Source organism: Synchiropus splendidus, chromosome 2 (assembly GCF_027744825.2).
Source record: "Synchiropus splendidus isolate RoL2022-P1 chromosome 2, RoL_Sspl_1.0, whole genome shotgun sequence".
NCBI lineage: Eukaryota > Metazoa > Chordata > Actinopteri > Syngnathiformes > Callionymidae > Synchiropus > Synchiropus splendidus.
The window spans coordinates 37099516-37114645 of NC_071335.1; the positions used below are offsets into that span (position 1 = coordinate 37099516).

At 42.7% G+C, this 15130-nt stretch overlaps 2 protein-coding genes across 3 annotated transcripts; both read left to right on the forward strand.

Moving 5' to 3' along the window:
- Window positions 1-735: 735 nt before the first annotated feature.
- On the forward strand, window positions 736-10838 carry LOC128753438 (NEDD4-binding protein 2-like). 2 transcript variants are annotated; one of them, XM_053855141.1, is made up of 16 exons: window positions 736-1098; window positions 1752-2646; window positions 2812-2936; window positions 3014-3102; window positions 3244-3320; window positions 3388-3528; window positions 3609-5953; window positions 6021-6106; window positions 6237-6282; window positions 6379-6491; window positions 8604-8728; window positions 9086-9212; window positions 9311-9481; window positions 9665-9833; window positions 10120-10243; window positions 10352-10837. In XM_053855141.1, exons 1-16 carry the CDS (start codon window positions 873-875, stop codon window positions 10395-10397), a joined length of 4905 nt encoding a protein of 1634 aa, XP_053711116.1. In that variant the 5' UTR covers window positions 736-872; the 3' UTR covers window positions 10398-10837. The 2 variants fall into 2 exon arrangements, with proteins under 2 accessions (XP_053711116.1, XP_053711115.1); XM_053855140.1 differs by having other exon boundaries at window positions 6237-6491; window positions 10352-10838.
- A 142-nt stretch (window positions 10839-10980) lies between these two features.
- LOC128753442 (rho-related GTP-binding protein RhoH-like) lies at window positions 10981-14085 on the forward strand. Its single transcript, XM_053855150.1, has 2 exons — window positions 10981-11625; window positions 11876-14085. Exon 2 carries the CDS (start codon window positions 12075-12077, stop codon window positions 12660-12662), a length of 588 nt encoding a protein of 195 aa, XP_053711125.1. The 5' UTR covers window positions 10981-11625; window positions 11876-12074; the 3' UTR covers window positions 12663-14085.
- Window positions 14086-15130: the final 1045 nt, after the last annotated feature.

The window sequence follows — 15130 nt, forward strand, 5'->3', positions numbered from 1 at the left end:
CTCTGCAACACGTAGAACGATAAGGATCATTTCTCTGTGTGATTTTGTTCTGTACCTTATTTTAATTGTTCCCACCCATCGACCGCCATCCACTTATCCAAATCTCTCCTGAGGCTCCATTAAAGTCCATACACGCGGTAGGCGTCCCATGGAAAACAGTGACATTTTTCTGTCACTTCAACTTCACTCGGTTGGACCGGCACCGAACCAATGGGAATAGACTCCTCTTGGAGCAGAGGATCAGCGGGATAGTTCCTCTGAGATAACCCGACTATGTTTTGCTGGACGGTGTTTAGATTGATAGACAGCGAGGAGAGTATTTAAAGCTCCCAAAGGTTAATTTGTAAATAGATCCATATAGCCATCTTAACAGTGGTTTGGGTATTATTTGCTGTGCTTTTAATGTCTAAAAGAAAGTGTAGCAATAAACTGATTATTACTGTCACTGCATAGATAGACATGTTGTGTCATGATGATTTCAAATATATTCTTGTTCATAGAGGCCTGAGGCCTCGAGAAATTGCCCGAAATTGCATCGCATGCAAAAGAAAGAAAGAAAACATGTGTGAAAAGCAAACAGCCGTTGCATATAAATGGGTTTTTGTTTCTTTCTGCACTATGTAAACATTTTAATGTAAACAACACTTCTGTTTTCCGGATAACCATGCGTACTCAAGCTTTTATTTTGAAGCCAGGGTCACAACTTCCTGGTTATTATCTTCCGGTGGACTTTGGCACGAGTCGTGTTTCTACGATTCACAACTATGAATCTCGAGGCGACGCGCCTAACTAAAGTCACCATGAACACGCCTCTTTTCCAGCGCTGCCTGTCTCAGTACAGCCGCAGATGAGTGCGCGACTCGCAGTTCGGGATGCCCCGGAGAAAGAAGTTGGGCCAGAGCCCAGCAAGAGCCCCCAGTGGTGGACCAGACCTCAGCAACAACACTGGCTTCCGACAACCTCTTGACAGCACAATGGCGACCAACTCGGTTCCCAGTGTGTCAGTCCAGGAGCAAGTTGTACAGAACATGCAAGAGATGTTTGCTAACGTGGACCCAGATGTCATATACATTGTGTTGTCGGAGTGTGACTTTAAAGGTAAGGGACGACTTCAAGTTCAACCTGCTGCCTCAGAGTTTGTTTACTGCACGTATGCTAACTAACTACCGCGCTCATTTCACGGGTCTTCTAACTTTCCCTGTAACGATGTGTATAGCTAGCAATAGTGGTTGTAATACTACTACTATTTACTACACCCTTCTTAAGCACTCTTGGCTCCTACAAGTAATGTTTGACTAAATGTTATTGAAAGCATAGTTGTACACGCGTTGGATTGTAGTTCTAGTGGAATTAATCGTATTTATGAGCCGACTTTACCCTGTAAACCTGTAGTATTAACGTTGGAAGCTAAGGGGTATGTTTCATCTACACTTTAAAATGTTTTTCCCCTGTCCCAGAAGTGCACTCCCTTAATCATTCTCCCTTTGACCTGTTACACACTTACACACAGGTGCTGTATATAGCATTTTTTTAATGCTCAGCTGTGTATTTAACCCTCCTGATCACGTGTATTATATGCATTTTTTGAGTATTTGAATTCATAGCAATGTTGATTTGTCTGACAGTTGAATCAGAGTCCTCAGACATACTGAGGATGTTGGAACAGCTCCAGTTGGCCTATTAATGTATTAGCAAATATTTAGCCTGTCATTTCATGTTTTTTGTCCATGTACTGTCTGATATTTTTACAGTTGAAAACGCAATGGACTCCCTCTTGGAGTTGTCTGTGACGGTCGAGCCTCCACCCTCAGGTTCTCCACCAGTTTCTGGATTTGAACATACAGCTGCAGTCCTGCTGAATACTCAACAACCCTCTCAATCTGAGCTGCCTCTTGGTCCATCAGAGCCGTGCTCCTCCTCCACCAAACCTGATCTTCTGACAGAAGAGCTCGACCTACTTGTCGATGAGGAGTTGAATTTACTAACTGCACAGCAGGAGTTAATGCAAGATGTACACACGATTGAGCCTCCGTCTGTTGATCCAGCCGCCTCCTCAGTCCACACTCCAGATGGCTTACAGCATGATCGGTCGATCCGAATCGGTCATCCGAGTGCATCCTCTGTTCAACAAGACCTGCAGCAGAAATTGTCCTGGGAACCCGAAAGACCAGGGTGTCAGGACTCCATAATAAATGATCAACATCTCGTGACAGAGGTCCCTGTAGAGAAAGGTTCTTTGGAATTTCCGGCTTTAGGACGGACTTCTGCTTTCCAAGTATATAAAAAGCAAGATTCCTCTCACAGTGCTCCTAATACTACTGCAACAGGACAGCCTGAACATAATCTAGGACGAGCAGGGTCACAGCTTTATCCAACAGCACAGTGGAACCTTGATTCACCCGTCTTTACTCCTAAATATGCTTCCCACCAACAACCTTTCTTCATGACCCCCGTCGTTGCCCCCAACTCTCCTTCATGGGTAAATTGTGCTCCTGCCAATCCAGCACCTAGAGCTTCTATTCCAAAGTCATGGGCCCTCCCTGCACCTCCACCTGAGGTTGCAGGCTCCAGGAGGCTTCGATTGGAAGGGAAGGTCCTGGTTTTGCTACGTGGTGCTCCAGGATCTGGAAAATCAACTTTGGCCAGGTCTGTAAGCAAAGCGAGTTCTTCACTCCTAGCCACAGTTTCGCTTTCTTGTAACTCTGTAATTTTACTTTCATTTTTTGGTACCTGAAAGTTGAGAGATTTTCTACTCTTCCATTTATAGTGTGACTATTTCCATGCCAACTTAAAGCAATTGTATTTCTGCAGAGCCTTGAGGGAGCATAATCCGGGTGCTGTCATTCTCAGCACCGATGACTTTTTCCTTCACAATGGACACTATCAGTTCAACCCAAATGTCCTTGGGGAGGCACATGAGTGGAACCATGGGAGAGGTAAGCAGACATGCATGCATTATTTGCAGCAACGTTGTCAGTTATAACAACTTTTTTTTTCTATTCTTTCCATACAGCAAAAGAGGCGTTTAGAAGGGGTGCTCACCCCATTATTATTGACAACACTAATATGCAGGGGTGGGAGATGAAGCCGTATGTTGCCCAGGTCAGTCAATCAAATAGAATGTTGCATATGTGTATATAGATATAGATCCTGTACATCCTGCTGTGTGTTTTCAAACACAGTTGAAACTGTTATATAACAAAGTCCTGCGCATACAACACATGGTTGTTTTTTCTGCTCCAGGCACTGATTCACAATTACAAAGTACTTTTTCGAGAGCCAGATACTTGGTGGAAGAACAAGCCCAGAGAGCTCGAGAGGTAGAGCCATGGCAGAATATCCACACCTGTTCTGTCAGGTCACAATAAAAGAATACATGTCTTTCAGGCGCTCCAGACATAACGTACCAGTGGAAAGAATTCGAAGGATGCTTGATAATTATGAGCGTTTTGTTACAGTCCATTCCATTATGGGGTCAGCAGCACCGGAGAGGAAACAGTGTCTCCCTGTGGAAAACACAGGCACAAAGTGAGTATTGATGAAAAATACAACTGTGAAGTACATGCGCTGTGTTATCATACAAATGACATTTGATGTGTTGTTGCCAGGCCACTCACTTCTAATAACACTGCTCCTGACATTGTTGGAGACTCTGAACAGACAAAAGGCAGCAAGAATTCCAACCTTCATCTATCACTTCCCAACATGTCCTCTGATGGCCATTCAGCCGAGGAGGACAAAGTGGATGATGGCATCCACAAATCCATGGAGAAAATTGATTCACTTCAAACCAATGAGTTAGGTGACCGGACAGAATCCTTAGATCAAGACTCAGTGGACTCTGAGGCAAGTGTACTTCCAGTTCAATTGGGTGCTAACCAGCAGATACCAGATTGTGTGGTGGAGTCCGTGATGAGTGACGGTCACCATGGAAATGAAATTCCAGTTGCATTTTGTGATTCAATAAAACAAAGGGAGCGACGAGAAAGACCAAGCAGGAAGTCAGAGTTTGAAAAAAAGGATCAAAGTCATCTTCTCAAAGACATGAGCCAATCAGAAGTCACTGACGGAGAAGCGCGGGAGGATGGGAAGACAGAAGAACAGGAAGAACAGGAAACAACCAGAGATTTGAATTTCGAAGGAGACTGGCCCACCGAAAAGACCCTCGAGCAGCGTGCAGTGAGGAAAAGAGAGAGACAGAGAGAAGATGTAAAGCAAGACGATGGCCAGAACAGAGATGTGGACACGTTAAAAGTACACTCTGGGCCTGATTTCGCTGAGTTCCGGAAGCTTCTTGATCTCATTCAGACTGGGGAAGTCCAGGATGACACTAGATCACCGTCCTGCTCATCTCCATCTGCAGAGGTCAGCTTTGAGGAAGATCCCCATTGCACAAATCCTCCTGGAAGTGGAGTGGAATCAGGCTGCCTGGTAGACATTGAAGCTAATACTGTGGATGTAAATATAGATGAAGACAAACTTGAAATTTCAACGGAGGATGTAACTAATTATTCACATGTTCTGAAGTTAGATTCAACCAGCGCGGTTCCTCTGTCAGAGTGCTCTGAAGTGAGTACAGGGCTTGAAGAAGAGGCAGAAACTCACAGTATAGTTAGTGGTGAAGGTGAAGGAGAGTCTGGAATAGCTGGCCAGATTCTTACCAGTATGAGTAATGGCAAAGAAAACATGAATAGTACGACCAGGAATGATTCTAGCCTCTCAGGTCAGGCATGTGAAAGCTCCCATGAAACCGGTGTAGGTGGAATGTTGCCAAAGCAACGTCACAGATCAGGAAAGCAATGTAAATTAGCCCTGACTTTCCCACAAAATTCCCCGGACCCCTCCCTGGAGCCGCTTCAGCATCCAAACGCTGAGGGGAGGCCAGTTTGGCAGGACAGTCCAACCGACGACCCTAATGCTGACTCTAATTCCGACGAAGTCCCTGATGAACAGCTGCGCTGTCCTTGGGTAGACGGAGGACGGGTCACTCAGACCGAACCTCAAGACTTCGCCCTCCTGTGGCGTCTCAATCGCCTGGACAGCTCAGACAAGCTGGACGATGTCATATCCAGCCTCTCTAATGGTTTTAAAGTTATCGAAGGCAATTCTTCGCAATTCGTGCCCAAGACTTCTAGTGTTCACTCCTCGGCCCACGTCCAGGTCCCTTACCACGTGGTTCATGAGAAGGGTACGCAAGTGGAGGAGAGTGATTTTGGTTCCTTTCAGGATAGGCTTGATAGTCTCCGTATTCTCAGTCGCCATTTTAAGTTAGTCACTTTTGATACGTTAGAAGACCTGTATGATAAATGCCATCAAGACCTCGAGTGGACCACCAATCTCTTGTTGGACTCAGGGGAGAAGTTTTTCAAGGAAGAGGAGCATGTGGAGGTTGGCAGGGACACCAATGATCCGAGGTCTATGTTTAAACCTGAAGAAGCTGATGTACGAGAGGATTGTGTGACTGAAGATGTGATGAGTGCAGAGTCGGCTAAGGAAGTCACCATCGAATCACCAAGTGTGGACACAACAGAAGTCTGTGAGTCAAAGGATGTTGGCCTAATTTGTTCTGGAGCGGAGCAGCTTCAGCTCAGCGAAGGTCTGGATGTGCAGTCGTGCTCTCACACAAAGCTATCTCAAGAAAAACCAGGCCAGGTGGACAAATCAGAGAGCCTTGATGTCCTCCAGAGACCTGAATATCAGTTTGATGATGAAGCCTGGATTGGAACATCAGGCCATGGGACAGATATGGATATCCAGAGTATGGATGAGATCCACAGACTTCTACAAGCCGAGTTGGATGACATTGAAACATCTGAGAAGCAGAAGAATGACACACACCACAAAGAGGAGAGAAGAAGTGGACATATGGAGATACGTAGTGTGGAGATGAAGCTACCGACCGAGGTGGCTCTGCAGCTTACTGAATTATTCGGACCTGTGGGTGTAGACCCAGGTATGTGTGGTACAACTAGGTTGTCAGTAGCAGATGACTGTGGTTAACTTATATCTCATGCCTTCAGATACATGTTCGTCTGATGAGTACACTGTGCAGTTGGACTTGAACCTGGCCAAACTTCTACACCAGAAGTGGAAGGATACAATTCAGGTGAGTGAGCTGTTTGTCAGAAAGATACGCCCACCTGTGCTCCCCAGAGTCGCTGACCACAGATAGGTAATGAGATGAACGAAACTCAAAGTGGCTCAGTAAAGAGTGATTATTGTTATTGTATTGACAGGAAAGACAGAGGCAAGCCGCTCTTTCTTTTCACTTGCTCCAAGAAAGTAAGTATGCAACGCCACATTTTACTCACTTTGAAGTTTCTGCTGCCTCATGTTCTTCTTTGCTTAAAATATGTGAACTGGTATCCTATTTTCTAGATTTGTCACATGACGTGAAGCCCAACACAGATGGCTGGTGTGTTCCGCGTCAGCCTGTATCTCTACGAGATATTATCAAGGAGGAGCAGGCCTTGCAGAGGAATGTTGAGAAGGTGAAGATCTTGTTATGGCGTGAGCCATCCAAAATTAAGAGCCAACTTATCATGCACTCGTGTAGCGCTGGCGTAGTGACCGTGGTTAACACAACAAGAGGGCAGAATGATGTACTAACAGATTTCCACGGGTCAGAAGTAGAGATGCATTGATCCTGATCCCGCAATTGGTTATCGAACCACATAAAGTGGGATTGGGCACTGGAGAAGAAAAGCCAATCCAGAAATCCGAAACTGGCATTTAAACTCCATTTTTAGTCCTCACATTGATATCACACATCACTCATTCCTAGTGATTGGGCAATGAGGCATCAAGTGTGACCTGATCAAGACTCAATGACACACTGTGTTGCTGCTACACCTGCTGGACATTAAAAATCCCTGCAACCTACTTAACAGAATGAGTTGACAGTGATTTGTATAAGTCTTTGAATTCATATTGTATTATTCCATATCTTTAAATACCGTATTTTCTGGACTACAGAGCGCACCAGAAAATTACCCGCGCCCACCAAATCTAAGAAGGAAAATGGATCTTTTTCATACATAAGCCGCACCGGTCTATAAGCCACGGGTGCACTGTTGCTGTCTGCGTGAGGATCACTTCTAGCGATCCCCTAGTACTAGATAGTACTAGTTTTGAAAAAATGTCATGCTCAGACCGGCGAGTGACCCCTGGTTCCTGCAGTTTCACTTTCATGAGCACCAGAAAACTCACTGTGCTCCGTCAAGTGCTGGTGTTTTAAATATCGTGTTGAATTTGTGGCGTTGACGCCTATTAATGTGCATGTGCTGCAGGATGCAAACTTGACATGACAGACTGAAAAAAGCTTCCGCATTAGACACGCCGTCGCCAAGCGAGTGGCGAGTCAGCAGGGAGGAGCAGACGCATCACAAACCGCGGGCGGTGCCTCATCAGAATGGCTGCTGTCACATGTGATCGGATTTTGTGACCGGCAATGACAGGCAGTGGTCGGCATTCACAGATCACAACGAGTTCAGCCTTTCGTAATCGGTGGCCGATTGATTGGAATATCCCTGTAAAAATCCATATATTAGCTGCATTGTTTTATAAGCCGCAGGGTTCAGACTGCGAGAAAAAAGTTGCGGCTTATAGTCCGGAAAATACGGTAATGTGAACATGTATTATAATGTGAAAAACAATTTGCATGAGGATGCTTGTAGACTTGTAGACTTTTTGTTTTTACATACATATACACACACACACACACACACACACACACACACACACACACACACACACACACACACACACACACACACACATATATATATATATATATATATATATATTTATTATTATTATTATTATTATTTTTATTTTTATTTTTTACAAAAATTTGTAAATTAAGTCTATTGCATTTCTTGCAAATCTAATAAACAAAGAGTTACCTTGAAATTAATTTGAATTAGAATGGAACAAGACAAAACTGGCTAAAACAAGGAGATTGAAATAAATGAATTATTCTCCGATAGGAGATCAAAATTCTCCCACAGACAACTTGCGGTTCCCCTGGAGCTGTTCCATAAGACATTCACAAGGAACCGTGAGATTAGATTGTTTCAGCAGTTGCATCCTGTTGATAGATGGGCTTCCTCAAACAGTTTGGCGTTTTTGCTGAGTTGACACAGTCACGTGATTTTCTTAAAGCGGTTAATTTTGAGTATCAAAAAACACAAGAGAGAAGTTAAGAATATCATTATGTGAAATGCTCAACTAACAATCTTAGATCACGTCCAACTCAGATCCTTGGATCAACTCCCTTCTGTAGTTGCAGTCGAGAGTCTGAACATTTTCCTCTTAGTGTGGTAATTGTGTTTCAGTCTCCTTTTGGTGATGAGCTGTGCATGCTCCGCAGTGGTGCAGTGTACGTTGTGAGATATAGCATATAGCCTCTTATTTTTGTCGTCTCAGGTCCAGCATTGTTGTGCCTTCTCTTGTTTTCCTCACATGATAGAGGTACTTAGATCTCAATTTTTGTCAGTTTTCATTGAAGTGGTTTGTCACTGACCCCAGAATGAGATCTTTTTGGATATGAGGTCACCCAACGTGATTTTACAGTTCTCTGACCTCACAATTCTCCATTCCAGAGCAGGCAGGATCGCGCTGACATCGACAAACGTGACGGTGCCACGCTGCTGAAAGAAGACCAGCTGTTTGCCAAATTCCCCGCCATCGATAGGCGCTTCCTCCAGGACATCTTCAGAGACCACAAGTAAGAATTAGTGACTCATCACCTTGTACAAAGACAAATTGCAGTTCTATCTCACTGACACGTTTTTGACTCAGTGCAGTTTGCCATGTCATGATGCAATAAGATATAAATAAGTGTCTGTGCAGTTGTGACTTGTTTTCACTGCAAATTCAGACTTTAAAAAGATCTCTATTTAGCACCAGGGAAAACATCAGTAGCAGAAAGCTCTCTGCTTGGCTGACTGTGTTACACCTGTTTCATAGAGAAAATAACAAAAACATGGCACTGTAATTTGGTCGTCTACTGTCTTGATGCATTTTTGTGAAGTCAGTATTGAAAATCCAGGCTAATAGTGTGTGTGTGTGTGTGCGTGCGCAGTTACTCTTTGGCTCAAACGGAGATATTTCTTCACTCCTTACTGGATGACGCTCCAGCAAAGACTGTCGTCGCTCCAGTCACACCCCGCTCTGATCACCTGCGGGCCACCAGCAAAGAGAGAGAGAAGGTCTCAAACAGGAACCTTGTTTTCAGTGGAAAAGTAGCTGGCATCTCAACAACTGGTGTAGTTATACAATTAAACTTCCATGCATCCTGTTAATTCAGATTGCGCTCGAGTCCAAAGTGATGGAATACCAGGACACGGAGGAGCCACAGTATGAGGACTTCAGGGCCGAGGCCAGGCTCCAGAGGAGACGACAGCTTGAGAACTTTTCTAAAGCTGCAGAGGCTTTCAAGCAAGGACGCAGAGAGGTGGCATCATTTTATGCACAACAGGTGAGAAGGTGGAAGATGTTTGGCAGACGTTCAGCTGCGAGTCTGCTACACTGATAATCCGGCTGGTCATTTAGTTATCTATTCATCATCTGACACAATTATTGTTTCAAGATAATGCAATAATGAAAACACAACTCGTATTACCCCATTAGAAAAAGAAGCCTCCCTGCTCGTGTTTTTCAGGGACACCTTCATGGACAAAGCATGCGTGAAGCTAACCACCGTGCAGCCATTCAAATCTTTGAGAAGGTCAACTCCACGCTGCTTCCCCAAAATATCCTGGACCTGCACGGGCTTCATGTGGAAGAAGCCCTTGAGTACCTGGCGAAGGTTCTACAGGACAAAACCAAAGGTACGGGGCAGTTTGACCTGTGACCTCAAACATGTCACGATGTCAAACTTGTTTGTTTATCAGAGTTTGTTCAGCTTTGATGTGTTGGGTGTTTTAGAAAGTAATATAAATTAAACAATAGCTCTGCAACCCTCGACACTATGAACAGAATAATAATGTCTTCTTACTCTTGGCTTATATATTCTGGCCCACTCGAGAGCGCGGGTGACGATCTGTTTGATGTTTGTTCTTCCTTTTCATCTCCACCCCTGCGTTTGACATAAAAATGTCTCTCTGGTTGGTGTAGAATATGAGCAGGGTCTGTGCCGACCTCAGCTCTCAGTCATCACAGGAAAAGGGAACCACAGCCAGGGAGGCGTGGCCCGCATCCGTCCTGCTGTTATAGACTACCTCAACAACAGACACTACAGGTGAAGGCGGAAACACACACACACACACACACACACACACACACACACACACTCGTATGCGCCTTGCTCATAGTCACCCACATGCTTCTCTCATCCCTTCGCTGTCAGGTTTACAGAGCCGAACCCAGGCCTGGTGCTGGTCTCTTTGAAGTGAACTCAGCATGCTTCATGGAGACTTTCTAACAACTCACATGAGGATGGTGTCATTTGAGTGAATGTTAATGGAAGCCACAATGCATCAACATTTGGAATTTTCTTCTTTTTTTAAAGTTTGCCTTTATGGCTTTTTAGAAAATATAAGAATTATTGCAACGTTACCATTGAAAATGTATATCCAAGGTAATCCAGGTGCTTTTGGCATTACATTTTTAAACAATTTCTAAAAATCCTGTTGCATATTTTCTCTTAAATATATTTTGTAAGTCATGAAATGATTGTTGTTTGTGAACCCGCAGATTTGTATTTTCTGACAACCGATATTGTTTGTAATTTTTAACTCCATCTGTGAAGAATTCACTTGGACATTCTTAATGAAGAGTTTTTTTATGTGTGTATATTTTTGGCAACAGAAAAAAATCCAGATGTTTTTATTTTCATATTTGCAAAGGACTAGAATAAAATTTATTTTAAAGACTCCTGTGGATTTTTCAGTATTTGACCTACTGGAACGACACTCAGTATTTAGGCAATTACTTAACACATTTTTGTGCTCTCCATTCACTGTTCATTGTTTAACATTTCCTCAGTTTTTGGAAATACTGTTGACTTCATCAATGACTTGTCCATCGATCTCCTGCCACATCTGTCCATTGTGTAAACTAGACCCACTGATACCAAACTCCTCCACCAGGGGAAGGAGTTCACCTTCAACCAAGATGGGACATACCTCTCTAGAAAAACAAAGGTCATGTGTGACGGACATCTTTCATTGCGAAGCTCTGTAGTTGCTATTAGAAACCTTCAATTCGTCTCAAACAATTTTATGATTTTCATATAGAATTATTGCAACTGTTTTATGCTCTGCTTAGAAAGTATTTCATGGTAATAGGTTGCTGTCTATCGATAGTCAAATGCCTTTTTTATGAACATGAACTTAAGTCTTGATTGATCATTGTAGTTTGTTTCCAACTACTGTACAGTGTTGACTTTAAAAAGATCTAGATAACAACTGTCACCAGCTGCAGCATGGGAGGAACCTTCAGTGAGGGGTCCCTCCTCTGCGTTTGTATTTCTCACTCTTCTCACTTCCCGACTCTCAACCTTGAGTAGCAGCTGCTGAAACATCAAGCTCTTCAGATGAGTTAGGTGCGATGGTAAAGAGCATGACCTTGGGGCGACGCTGGGCCTGCGATATCATGTGGCGCTCACATTCCAGATAAAAGGTGATGATCTCAAACTTATCCACTGTTTTTTGTGTTTAGATAGACATTTCAGTCTTCTTTTACATGATAGCTGACCTCGACTTTCAATCATTGCTAACATTGTTAGCATTGTTGTTGATTCAGCGTTTACATTTCTCATTACGAGCACTCGGGTGAATTTCTTTCTCAAACAGTTGAATGTAAATGTTCAACAATGAAGAACTACTGTAAATACCCTTTTACCCACCTTCTTTTTTTCCCCCTTAAATAGCCCTTTCAGGAATATTTGCCGGCGTGGGATGAGTCAACTCCGAGAGAAGAATCTTGTGAACCAACTGGGATTCTGATTTAAATAGGTCATTGGTTGGATTCCACATGACTTTCTACGTTTCCCCAACTGACTGCTGCCATTTTGGATCACAACCTGGAAAGCCTTCTCTTCTAAACCCAGCTGATTCTCAGAAAGAAACATGGCCGATTCGACGGATTTGGCGGTGAAATGCGTTCTAGTCGGAGACAGCGCGGTCGGAAAGACAGCTCTGCTCGTGCGCTTCACCTCTGAAACTTTTCCAGAAACCTACAAGCCAACGGTCTTTGACAACACTGGGGTGGAGGTGTACATGGACGGGGTTCTGGTCAGTCTGGGACTGTGGGACACAGCTGGTCACGACAGCTTCCGGCCCATTCGACCCAGATCCTACCAGCAGGCTGACGTCGTGCTCATCTGCTACTCTGTTGTCAACCAAAACTCCTTTGCTAACATCCTGAACAAGTGGATTCCAGAAGTCCGACAGCACCTTCCAAAGGTGCCCGTGCTGATTGTGGCCACGCAGACTGACCTGAGGGAGTCGCCGGCACACCGCGGCCAATGCATCTCACCTGCTGAAGGTAGACACGTGGCTCAGGAGGTGCGTGCCAAGGGCTACCTGGAATGTTCTTCACTTGGCAACCGTGGCGTGCAACAAGTGTTTGAGCACGCAGTGCGGTCGGCAGTACGCCAGACCCGGAAGCAGGCCCGGCGACGTATGTTCAGTTTAAACCAGTGCAAAGTGTTCTGATGCTTTGCGATGGACTGACGGAGCGGGGAACTTGTTGTTCGTCCAGAACTATTCATGCAACAATTCAACCTCAAATGTCGCAGCTGATGCATGGCAGAAAAGTCTTTCCTGATGAGCGAAGCAGTGCTAACGGACATTTTAATTGAGAATTATTTTTGGCATAAATCGTTTTTTGCAATTCACATTTGTCATGATGGCTCAGTTTAGGTCTTCGCCAGGAAACTCGAGTCACACATTCATGGGCAGCAAATTAACAGATCGAGTTAAATTCAGAGAGGACTTCTTAAAAAGAATCTATTTGAAAATGGATACCTCACATGTGGCTAAAATAGTAATAACTGTTGTTTTTTTGTGAATTACTGCTTGAGGTTTATAAAGATTTCTTTTCTATTTTTTTCTTTTTGTTTTATGTTCATCTGATCCGCTGCGTGTTATCTTTGCATTATGTTGTGTCCTCTTCGGAAATCCTTGAATATTTCACTTATTCAGAAATGTTCTTATTTATTCTGTGTAACTATCAAAGGCACCCTCTTTCCAATTTTGAAAACAGTGAGATATTGTGAACATTCAGTCAAAATGTGTCTTTATGGATATATATGGATGTTATCTATGAGATTCATAAACTATTTTTCTTTAGAAGTCATTCCTTTGTGGATCATGGATTATTTTTGAGGTCTTCAGTGAAGTCTGCAAGGATGCACATTTTTGACAATTAATTTATTGTTTGCATTAAATTAGATAGCATAAAACTGTTGAAGATTACTGATGATGATTTTATCATTTATACACCCTGCATTCATTCCTGTGAAAGCAAAAAAAAACCCTACGTTGTGACAGGAAATGATAAAGCTTGTTGAGTCACTTTCTGAACTGAAGCCGGCTTCATTTAAAGATGAGCTTGTTTAGCATCTCAGTCACAACTCACGCAGTTGTGAGCCAGGATGATGCCAGGCTGAGCTGTACGTATAATGCACCATGTTGCGTTCACTGCACGAGCAACTGCAAGAGTTTGGTCTGTTTTGAAAGAAAGATTGAATGAGACAGGTTTGCTTCTTGAAACAATGTCATCCTTGGTTTTGAAAATCACAACATTTACACTGTCGTCCAGCTTTATAGTAGAGATACAAAAAAGACTCATGTCCATGAACTAGTTGGTTGGTGTTTATGGGTTTCTTCTGGGTTTATTTATTAATGTTGTCTTCAAACTGTGCTTTATGAACAAGAGGAAGTGAGGTGTTGTTTAACCCCCACCGCAGCTCTCCCTGTTAACGTGTGATCTTTGTTTCTGCTCAGTGTGATAGTCATGGTGACGTTCTAATACTCCGAGCCATGTCTAAATACACAAAGCATTGATTTCAAACATTGTACAGTGTCAATACATTCTGACATTGTACACTTTAAAAGCCTACGTGTATTCTGTTCTATTAGAAAATGCAAAAACGTCTTAAGAATGTGAGCGAATAAATTGAGATGTAACTGAAGAAGGAGTGATGGGGAAATATACAAAAAGGTGAAAAAATATTTTTGGTTCTTGCTCGGCGATGTTGTAGGTTTTGTTTTTTTCCTCCTCAGTTCATGACTTCAATGTTGGAATTTCAGAGCCGTAAAGGTTTGTTAGTTTTCTTCACTTGTACATGGGCATTTCACAACACATTTCCATCAAATTCCATCAAACAGCGGCCTCAACTCATTATGATTTAACCAGCTGTTTTAACCTCCATTATTATTGTCTTTCATTTAATTTTCATAATGACATGACTCTTTTAATTAGGGGTGGGATTCAACTGAAAAAAATCTGATTAATTGGAGATTTTGGGATGAATTAATCTCAATTAATCACAGTTTAATGGTATAAGAATATTTGCCACATGAAGCCACATTTTTCACTTGGAATGAATTTGGTATATTACTGAATCAAATGAGGAGCCATACATACATTTAAACAACAAAATATTGTTTATTTTGCATCAGCTTGACAATAGCACAATAAATCATAATGGTGGCTATATTCAAGTTTTTATATCACCTTATTTAAACTAAAGCTCTTTCAATGTCTAGAAAATATTTGTGATATTTATATTTGATTTTATTTAATTTTGTTGTTGTTTTGGTTTGGGCCTGGTGCCTTTGTATAAAAATGCATAAATAAAATATAGAAAAAAAAAAAGAATTAAAATTGTATAAGAATTTCAAGTACATTCAGAGTAGTGGAAACCCTGGCCATTGTGTTGTGAAAAACATCCCTGAACAAAAACAAACAGAAGCTTTTGTTTGCTTTTGTTCAGGGATTCCTCCATGTTTGTTGTTGTTGTTATCATCCCAGCTGCCACGTGTCTTGTGCATCAGTGTGATCAGTGGACCAGGAACTCCTGCACTTACAAAGGTTCCCTGTTGTCTGGAGAGCAAACTATTCAATTAAATTAAATTAAAGGCAATTACAATATATTTTTGCGTTTTTTTTGGTGTAA